We start from the raw sequence: 11,204 nt of genomic DNA on the forward strand, positions 1-11,204 counted from the left end.
TCTTACTCTCTCTATTTCTATCTCTGTATCTGTGTGTGATGGATATTCGTATGTACAATATATTACGTATATTTATGATTTAAATTTTTTCTTTCTCCTATAACTTTAACACGTTTCTTCTCTCTTCGGTTTGTTCTTTCTACATATTGTTTAAATTTTCTTGTTTATTCATTTATTATTTTCTTTTCTTTTGTACGTTTCACGATTGAAGAAAGAATCATCATTATTCGTTCACCACACATCACCACGATTCTTTGTACATATATTTATGTACGGATATGAAACCTAGTCTTTTCGTGAAAATCATAGTTGCTAAAATTCTCGTTCATCGTTTTTGCATTTGGAATTCATTTATACGTTTTTTTTTTTTTTTTTTATTCTCGTTTGTTTTGCTTTCACTTTACCAGTAATTCCGTACATAATATTCGTATAACAGAAAGAGAAGTTTCACCAATTTGACGCGTTTATCAAACTGTTCAAATTATATACGCAAAAAATGGTAATTATGATAATGATAACAATAATAATAATAATAATAACTGTTACTATTGCGGATTTTGTTCGGGAATGGCAATTGTTTTTTTTTTTTTTTTTTTTTTTTCATAGACAATTTTATTCTATTTTGGGTTTTTACGAACGAAATCTCTACTTTACGGAATTCACCGAAATTTCCGAAACTTTCGCAACTATGTACAGTTATATATACTTTATTATTTACTCTGAATTTTTCTGGTCCTCAAGTTCAATTTCAATTTTCTGTCAACTAATGTTTTTTTTCTATTCATTCATTCCATAGTCGCGGTTTATGCTTTTTTTTTTTTAATTTTTTAATTTTTTTTTAGACAGGCTTATATACGTTCGTCGTTATATTATATTCCAAGGTGTGTGAGAATATATAGATGAGTGATGATTGTTATTGTTATTATTGTCATAGTTTTTTGTCGTTGTTGTTGCTGTTTTCTTTTTTTTTTTTCACATTGTTACATACGATGATGCATATTATTACATACTGTATCGTTTATGTATATGTATATACATATATATATATGTATATATATTATATACATGTATCATTCTTTTATATATATATATATATATATATATATATATATATATATATATATATATATATATATATATATATATATGTGTGTGTGCGTGTGTGTGTGTTTGTGTATACATATAACTTGTTTATTAAACGAGATAAATTTTTTTTTTCCCCTCGAAATGAAAAACGACGACGAAAAAAAATTGAAAAAAAAAAAAAAAATACAACAAAATATTGAAAAAACAAACGACAACAGAGCAACTCGACAGAATCGAGGAAGGGATGGATCAGATCAACGCCGATATGAGGGAAGCTGAGAAGAATCTTACCGGTATGGAAAAATGTTGCGGTCTCTGCGTTCTGCCATGTAACAAGTAAGCCGTACATGATATCTTTTTTCTCTTCCCTAACGTCTCGTTTCGTCTCGAGTTTTCAAGAGCCGTAAGAAAAGAATTGCCAAAATTTTACCGTTTTCCGGTCTTTCGATATCAGTAATATAGGAGTAAAAAAAAAAAAAACAAAAAAAAATACTGCACAGATGGAAGAAAATTTGTGAAATTTGAAAGTAATAATTCGCCCCCCCCCCCCCCCTCCCTCCCCGCCCTTCTTCTCCTCCTCCTCCTCTTTTTTCACCCTTGCAGAGGAGCGAGTTTCAAGGAGGACGAGGGAACGTGGAAGGGAAACGACGACGGCAAGGTTGTGAATAATCAGCCGCAACGCGTGATGGACGATCGGAACGGTTTGGGACCCCAGGGTGGCTACATCGCGAAGATAACGAACGACGCGAGGGAGGACGAGATGGAGGATAACATGGGACAGGTGAACACGATGATCGGGAATCTGCGCAACATGGCGATCGACATGGGCAGTGAGCTAGAAAATCAAAATCGTCAAATCGACAGGATCAATCGCAAGGTGAGGAAAAAAAGATGCCGTGAAAAACGGAGAAGAACAACGACGACGAGTGAAAAAAAAAATAAATAAATAAAATAAAAAAAAAAAAGAAAAGACCGAAAAAAAGAGAACCTCAAACAAATATTCACGTTTCTCATCTTTCACACACCGCGTCATCGTTATACATATTAACATATATCGTTACCGTTGTCGATGGGCACGCGTGATTATTCAATGCATATATAATATTAGTGAAAAGCCGTTAGACTCCACTTTTTTTTTCTTTTTTTTTTTTCCTAAACATAATTTTCGCCTATATCGCACGAGCCGAAATACGATGCACAGCGTAACCTCGCTCTCGTCAATTGGGAAGGAAAATATATAGCTGTGACATCTGGTGGGAAGATAACGCGTCACTCTGAGCGGGCCGTATTTAGTTTTAAAATATTTTTTTCGTCTCATTTTTTGCGGTATATAGAGTCCTTGCGAAACAACTAAAGCTTCACAATTTGCACAAAGTTTTCTGTAGTTTCATATTCGTGTAATTGACCGAATAAAATTTGCCGATGGCTCAGCTAATCGCAAGCCATACATAACCCTATTTTCTTTCCCAATTCTGGAAGTGCACAGGCGCTCAACGTCATTGACTGTCAGTGTTGCCGTTTCTGGTACAATTACAATTTTCTAGTACATCTCAACCGGTTGTTTTTTTTTTTTTTTTCACGTGTGTAATATCAATTGATCCTTTAAAACACAGACAACGACTCTGCTGACAGGGTAAGTAAAATTATACATACACGCACAGTTTGAAACGTGTCGAAAATAATACATCGGTGTAATTATCGTTGTCTTTTCTTGTTTTTCAACGAGGAAAAGTTAGAAGAAAAATATAAATCGTGGAATTTCGTGGACTCTGATAGAATGACTTTCACGTAATAATATTCGCGGTCGAGGTTGAGGAAAAGTCATATAATATCTAACAAAAATAAGTTAATTGATAAATAATAAATGAGACGTGATGAATTTTGACACTTTTTTTTAATTTTTTCTTTTTCCACTCCTCTTTTGTCTCTTTTATTCTCTTTTTCTACACTCCTATCACGCAAAGTTGCATTGGTTTTATTCTTGTGTGAATTTCAATACGCAGGGAGAGTCGAACGAGACGAGGATACAGGTGGCCAACGAACGCGCTCATCAGCTACTTAAATAAGTTTCCCCGAGAATATGTTCTAATGAAATCGAAATTCAGATATTTTGTTGTTATTATTATTATCATCATTATCATTATTATTACACATATATCTATTACTATACTTATATATTATCCGAACACCTTGCCGACACGCATCTGCATGTAGAAATGTATACGTGATACACATGTATATGTATATATCCCGTCATACTTACACCTTATCAGTTATTATTATTATTATTATTATTATTATTGCTTCGTAACTAATAATATTATTTAATCCACCGTATAACGTAATAATCAATTAATCGCGATTGCTTCGCGGTTTCACTTTTCCTTCCTCGCCTCCCGTAATTTCGGAATTATATTAATTTCGGAGTATAGATTGATATTTATAATAGACATAATATTATTGTACTTAAACGATTGTCGGGAGAATTTGTGGAGTTTGGAAAATAGTGTTTGCTTTTAATTTTTTGCTCCCCCCCCCCCCCCCCGTCTCTTCGATATTTCGACATAAATTTCAAAGTTCCTCGACCTGCCAATCTCCGTTTATAATCGGATTTTTTTTCTCGCGTAACTTGATTAAGTAATTTTTACTGTTATCATTATTATTATTATTGTTAGTATTATTATTATTATTATTATTATTACATTCGCGACGTTCCTAACCGACGGCATTATTAAACTTATTTTTATTATTGTCTTTGTCGTTATTTTTTTAATCGGTGTCGTCGTCATCATTACTCTTGTTGTTATTAATATTATTATCATCGTAATTAATATTATTGGGGGGAAAAAAAAAAAACTTACATCCCAAAATACTGGTGTCGACTAATACTGCGAGAAAAAGACAAAAAGAAAATTATGATATTATTAATAAAGGAAGAAAGAACGAAAACAAAAACGGGAAGATTGTTGAAGATAAAAAATGGAAAAAGGAACAACGTAGAAAATTTTGTTTTGCTTTATTTGATTTGAAACGATGAAATTTGACTTCGGTTTTTTTGCGCGAGTGAAATTTCTGCTAAAAATTATTAAATTTTATCCTTCAAATTATGTACACGTATACATGTGTATATTTTTTTTTTCTTCCAATTCCACGACAAGTGGAAAAAAAAATTGCAAAACATGATCCAAACAAAAATGAAAAAGAAAATTTATATTGCGTGTGTGTGTGGTGTATAGGGGGAGTCCAACGAAACGAGGATCGCTGTGGCCAATCAGCGTACGAACAAGCTGCTCAAGTCGTAAGAGAAAAAAAATGAGTAACAAACAAAAACGTAGTAATGAAAAAACCAAAAAAAAAAAAGAAAACCGAAAGAAAAGAAAAAAATATACATTTCGGACGGACGATGATTATTGACGCTATTCGTCATCTTCACCTCCTTCATCTTCTGCGCCTTCACTTCCGCTTCCTAAACACGGGATTATAATCATCGATCAAAAAGAGGTCCTCCATTTATATATTTATATATACGTATATATATATACGTTTAAATTATTAAATATTGTATGATATCGATATTGTTATTAATTGTTATAATTTATAATTCTTCTCAACCAATGAAAAAAAAATTTTTTGTCACCCCTCTTACTCGTGTAAATGTTGTAGCATCATTAATGATTGTTGCATACCACGATTTTAGTTCAACTTCAAATTTGATCGAAACGTGATCCCAATTTTTTTTTTTTCTTTTTTTTTTCTCTCTCAAACTTTCGAATAGAACATTTAGCGCATGTTTAAATTTTATAAAAGCATACATATTATGTGTATGTGGCATGAATATTGACGTGTATAATCGATGGACTACAGTATTATATATATATAAATAATATAATAAGCGCATTGAGCAATAATGATATTCTATTGTCTGTCGTGATCAGTGTGTATTTTCTTTTCTTTCTTCATTATTGTGTGCTTTTTTAGTCCCTGTCGTTCGTTTTTCAATTACTGTTATTTTTTTTTTTTTTTTTTTTTTTTTTTTCTCAGCACCTTTTATCCTCAAACTTGAGGCAAAGATCGAAAATGATTCACATTCACGCCTTCTCGTACTACATTGTGATACATATTAGAAACATATGTTTGCACATCCGATGTGACACGGAAATTTCAAATATTTTTCAAAAATTTCAGTAGCATACAACACAAGTTTTTCTTTCTTTTTTTTTTTTTTATTCTATCTTTACCAACCTTCGAACTATTCGAAACAAATTGTTCACCGTACAATTTGTTGCTCGACTTGTGCGCAAAACCGACGCGATACAATATTATACATACACTTACGTTTATGCACATGTTACATACACAATGTCGATGAGAAGAAAACCGACATATCCCCTCGTTATACACTTATATTCATACGTATGTGAAAAATTTATCATCGAACACGTCACTCCGATATTTATTTTTCGGTCGTTGTTATTACTATCGTCGTTTTACTCGTTGACAAAGAAAAAAAAAAAAAAATGCAAGGATTTATTTCGTGATTGGTAATATTTTCCCGTAATATTTGTATATGTAAATATATTTACACAATATATCACCTACCCCTGAATGCGTAAGAGTAAACTCGTAGAATTGGTTTCTCATTTTTGTTTCATGGTAAAAAAAACGTTCGGTTCAATATTTTTCTCCGGATCTTTTCTTTAAGTAGAAATAAAAAAACAAAAAAAAAAGAAACAAGAACAACAAGAAACAAAATGACATCATCATCATTTTCTTTCCCCGTTTTCATCCCACAGATGAAATCATTTACTCAGGCAGAGAAAAAAAAATTTCCCTTTATACAATAATATAACAAATTTACGAGGACCTCTTCAGCGATTTTTTTTTTTTTTTTTTGTTTGCAGAAACTGTTCCTTGAAATAATTCCAATTACTATTAACATCACAACTCCGACTCAACTATACAATACGTATATTTATAATATATACAGATTTTTCATTCACAGCAAACAAGAAAACTCTTCTCTAGCTCTTTAACATCTCGTCGAAATTCACCTGCGTGTTATACGACGAGAAAAAAAAAACAAAAAAAAAAAAATAATAAAAATAAATTCGAAAGGGATACTTGTACATCACACACACGCCGCAATATATCTATATATCTATTATACTATATACCAACCATAATACCTACGCATATATACCTATGTATACTTCAACGGAAGAAAAATCAAGAAAGGAAACAGTTAAGTTCGCCCAGCTACAAAAATATATACACAGCATGCGATGTGAATAATTGTTGAATAATTTACAACAATGACAACAACAATTGCCGCTGCTGCTGCTGCTGCTGCTGCTGACGCTGTCATGCTGCTGAATTTTTTTCAATTTTTTTTTTATCGACAAAATTTTTATTTGAACCATTTATTTACAGTTTCTTTTCTTTTTATTATATTCCTTCCTCGCTCTTATCACGTATGTTATACATATATATATGTATGTGTGTGTTGTTTGTTTGTTTTTTGTTTTTTTTTTGTCTTCTTTTCTCGCAATATTAATGGCTTCTCTTTCAAACTTCGAATCTGTTATAATATACATATATATATACCAGGCAATTGTTACACTTGTAATAAATCGCTACAATTGTTATTATTATTATTAATATAGGTATACATACGTATATATATACACATATGTATGTATATACTTAATTATAATTGTAATTAACATTATTAGTATTATTCAGATTATTACTTGTTATTATACATACAAGTTGAGGTATAATTATTACTGGATTTTCTTCGACGAAAATTGAAGAAGAAAAATTGAAAAAAAAAAAAAAAGGAAAAAGTACCAAAAAGAGCAAGAGAAAGAAAAAGATACACTAATATTTCAAACAGATTGGATAATATACATAAATATATAATATATATATACACATAAATTTACCCATTACATACTTGGAACAATATTATTGTACGTCTGAATAATTTTCATTATCATTATCATTGTTATTGCTACTTAAACTCTCGAAATAGAAAATGAATCGACGGTGATCGGTAAATCTCAAAAAAGGAAAAGTCAAAAAAAAAAAAAAGGTACACGTTAGGTGAAAATATTTCACCGTTTCTGTCGTCAATTTTGTTTTCCCAATTAATCGGTCGACTTACTCGAGACAAGCTCTTTGGGGTTTTCAACGTTATTTTATTAATTATTTATTACTATTATATGCCACACACATACACACACACACACACACTATGTGCGAGATCACGGTAAGATTAACTCCAAGAACAAATCAAACGAACAAAAAAAGTAAAAAGAAAAGAAAATAATAATCGACACTTGTAAATTGTTAAATATACATATTGTAATTGCATTGGAAAGAATTATAGAGAATGATAAGAAATTGTACAGAGATTTTAACGAAAAAACAGATCGGAAAGCGTGTATCGTGTATTTAAGTGGTAACATCATTTCGAGCAACCGCCGAAACCAATCAACCGTTCAACGTATTCTATAAAATGTCTCTTTCTAGTTTTTGCTCTTGCCTTTTGAACATTAATTTCTTCTTCTTCTTCTTCTCCTTCTTATCCTTCTTCTTCGTCGTAATCTTAGATTTTCTCAACGCGACAAAAAAAAAAACAAACTTGAAAACAACTATAAATCCTTGATAAAGAATTGATATAGAAATGAAAATGGGTTAAAAGTTTGATAAAATTGATGCAGACGAAATCAAAAGTAGTTTAACGAAATATGAATTAATCGTAAGCCTATATGTATATAGGTATAATTTGTACAGCGCGGTATATTAACTTAATCGATGTTTTATACGATAAGAGAATATTCAAAGAGTGAGAGATAAATAGATAAAAAGAAAAAAGATAATGTGTAAAATACGACACCAACGATCGCAATAATTTCATCATATACGGGTAAGAATAAAATCTATACGTTAATGTATAACGAAGAGAACGATGAAAAAAATTAAGATTAATTTTTTTTTTTTAAACATATATGTGTATGTATATTGAAAAACAGAGAGAGAGAGAGAGAGAGAGAGAGAATTATTGTTGTATCACCTAGATTTTCCATTCTGCTAACAAAAATATTTCATATCGGTTTTTTCTAAAATCATTTTGTCCCGTATTCGGCGATTGCTTGAAAAAATTGTTACTTATACATTATATATAATATATTGTATACTATGCGTGGGTGGGCAAAAATATAAGAAGAAATGTTACAGCGAGAATGAAACGATGGAAATATTGATTTAATTAATCTTTTAGCCTATAACTACATTGTTATTATTATTACGTAATAATGTAGTATATAGTGATATATATAGTATAAAAAAAAAAAAAAAAAATGCGTTACAACACCTTAGTATTTTAGCCCAATATAGGGAAACTTAAACAGCTGGGCTATTTATATGAATACGGCTTGTTTACACGAATATTAACATACAAAGATATAACTATTGAGAATTGTTACTGCGGGATGGAGCAATATTATTATTATTGTTGTTATTATTATTTTCGTTTCTTGGTTTTTTTTTTGTTTCTTTCTCATTTTATCATCGCATTAAACGACGAAGAAATGATAAGGAGAAGAGTGATGGGGGAAAAAAAAGAAATATAAATAGATATATGTATTCTGTTATTAATACCCCGTATTATCATTATACTATTATGATATTATTGTATGCGTCATTATCGAATTATTATTAGAGAAAATTATTAATATACCTTGACTATATATATATATATATATATATATATATATATAGTATTATTAAGAGAAGACAAGTAAATGAATAATTTCAACTTTATGCATACATAATTATATGTATGTATACGTATGTGTATATACCTATATATACATGATGAACGACGATTAGTTGTGCGAGAGAAATTTAAAAAATTCAGACATATATCGATATGCGTGTTACATTGATTAGCTTCTTGTTTGAATACGATTAGATGCTGTCGAAGGCAACGGCGATTGTGTATTTATAACGACGACGAATCGAGTGAGTAGAAAAAAAAATAAATAAAAATAAAACAACAGTAATTACCACGCAGGTTGAGGCAAAAAAATTAGGCAACGAAAGTACGTTCGATTTTTTGTTCTTATTTCGCTAAACGTTAATTACATACATAATTAAATAAAACAACATTCTACGTTACGGTCATTATTTTTTCCTCAATTTCGCACAATTTCCTTTCAAATTGTTTCTCTCGTTTGTCGCAAAAGCTGTGAAAACAATATTATTTTTTTTTTCTTCTCCTTAAAAATCAGTCGTCGAGCTTGAAAAGTGAAACGCGTGAGAATTGATATTTGCGTTAAAAAAATGTTATCGTTTTTATTATTGTTATTATAAATACGCGTCGGATTGAAATAATGAACGGGGGAGGGGGGAAAAATAAATGTAAATAAAATGTGTATATAATATCTATAATAAATAAAGTTAAGTTTACCGCTTTAAATTCTACGTGTAATAGTAATAATAATAATAATAATAATAATAATAATAATAATAATAATAATACGTTATTATTGATATAATATAAAAATTTGAAGCATCTCCTAGCGTTCGTGTGTATAAAATTTTTTCGCAATCGCTGGCCAAGTTATACATATATATTATTATTATATATAAGCGATTTCGATTTCCAAGTAGTTGCTTGTTAAATTATTAAAACAGATATAATAATGCAAAGTTTATCACTGCACTATTTGAATTAAAAAATTTTAAAACTTTTCCATATTGATAAGAATATTATATCATACGAGCAGAAAAAAAAAAAAAATAAACAAAATAAAAACGAATTGAAACAAAAATTTAAAAAAAAAAAAAAAAACTCGAAAAATTGATGGTGCAGGAGAGAAATTCTAAAAAAAAAAGACGATGAATTAATATTATGATATAGAAAATTTCGTTCGAGGCTATGCAGTATAGAGACGAACAGTAGAAGAAGAAAGAACTAAAAATTGTTGAAACTTAATAATATTTTATTATAATATACTTACCATATTAGTATATAGGTATATAAAATATCATAATAATGAATAGCGAGGCTAAATTATTACTCTTATTATTGTTGTTACTATTATTATTATTATTATTATTATTATTATTATTGCGAGAACTTGAGCGGTTTTTGGTGATGGGCAAACAGCTGTGATTGTATGTACGTATATATATCACATATCCGGTGTTCCGCGACCGCGAATTTTCAGTAACGGTGGTATTAGAACGTCAAGTTGATAGTTGAAAAAAAATTATTCACCCGGGAAACAAAAAAAAAAAATATCAATAAGCAAATGGATAAATAAATGAAAGCTTAAATCGAATGAAAAGAAGTAAACCCGGTTATAAGAAAGAAAATAATAATCGTAATCTTAATTGCGAAAATCAGTAGCTCGGAATAATGCGGGAATTACAAGAAAAAAAAAAAAGAAAAGAAAAAAACAACAAAGAAACGAGAATGTAATATTTGAACAAATAAACAAAAACAGCTGAATAAATAAATAAATAAATAAATAAATAAAGTAGATATTTCTGTCCCGCGTTCTATACCGATTCAAAAGGCGTGTATGATAAATGCATACACAAATTATACCGGCGGTAATAATGTATTATAACATACTATTTACATGAAACAATAATGATGATATTTAAATTTGGCTAAATCTGTACGGTACATACCCTAAATAATACATAATATAACCTTTATTTGTTTATTTGTTTATTTTCTCATTAGTTTGATTATTGTTGTTGTTGTTGTTGTTATTATTATTATTATTATTATTATCTATTATTTTTTCTTTTTCAATAATTCATCTCATCTCTGTTGTAACGAACAATATTACAACAGTCTATAATGCTATATTTATCTTTATACTTATAATTATTGATAATAATCAATCTGCGACACACACAAATATCAATTGCAATATTACTACCGTCATTATTATTAATATAGTATTTAGTATTTATTTATAATATTTAATTTCAATAATGTGTCAAAATAGTCTTTTTCGCATACACACCCTATTTGCTCCATGCACCCTTATTATTATCTAAGCATATATTCTATATTACGATATACGTGTCCG

General features: G+C 29.5%; 1 protein-coding gene across 7 annotated transcripts in view; it reads left to right on the forward strand.

Annotated features, from left to right (window-relative positions):
* Window positions 1-10,581, forward strand: part of LOC107218297 (synaptosomal-associated protein 25) — a 43,986-nt gene extending 33,405 nt beyond the window's left edge. For 5 of the 7 annotated variants that reach the window (XM_046744750.1, XM_046744751.1, XM_046744752.1 and 2 more), the window contains 3 exons: window positions 1,305-1,422; window positions 1,690-1,963; window positions 4,323-10,581. In XM_046744750.1, the coding sequence (XP_046600706.1) occupies window positions 1,305-1,422; window positions 1,690-1,963; window positions 4,323-4,388 (458 nt within the window). In that variant the 3' untranslated portion in view covers window positions 4,389-10,581. Of the gene's footprint in view, window positions 1-1,304; window positions 1,423-1,689; window positions 1,964-3,089 lie in introns of all 7 variants that reach the window. The other 2 variants (XM_046744753.1, XM_046744754.1) reach the window with 1 other exon arrangement.
* The last annotated feature ends 623 nt before the right edge of the window (window positions 10,582-11,204 follow it).

This window comes from Neodiprion lecontei, chromosome 7 (genome assembly GCF_021901455.1).
Source record: "Neodiprion lecontei isolate iyNeoLeco1 chromosome 7, iyNeoLeco1.1, whole genome shotgun sequence".
NCBI lineage: Eukaryota > Metazoa > Arthropoda > Insecta > Hymenoptera > Diprionidae > Neodiprion > Neodiprion lecontei.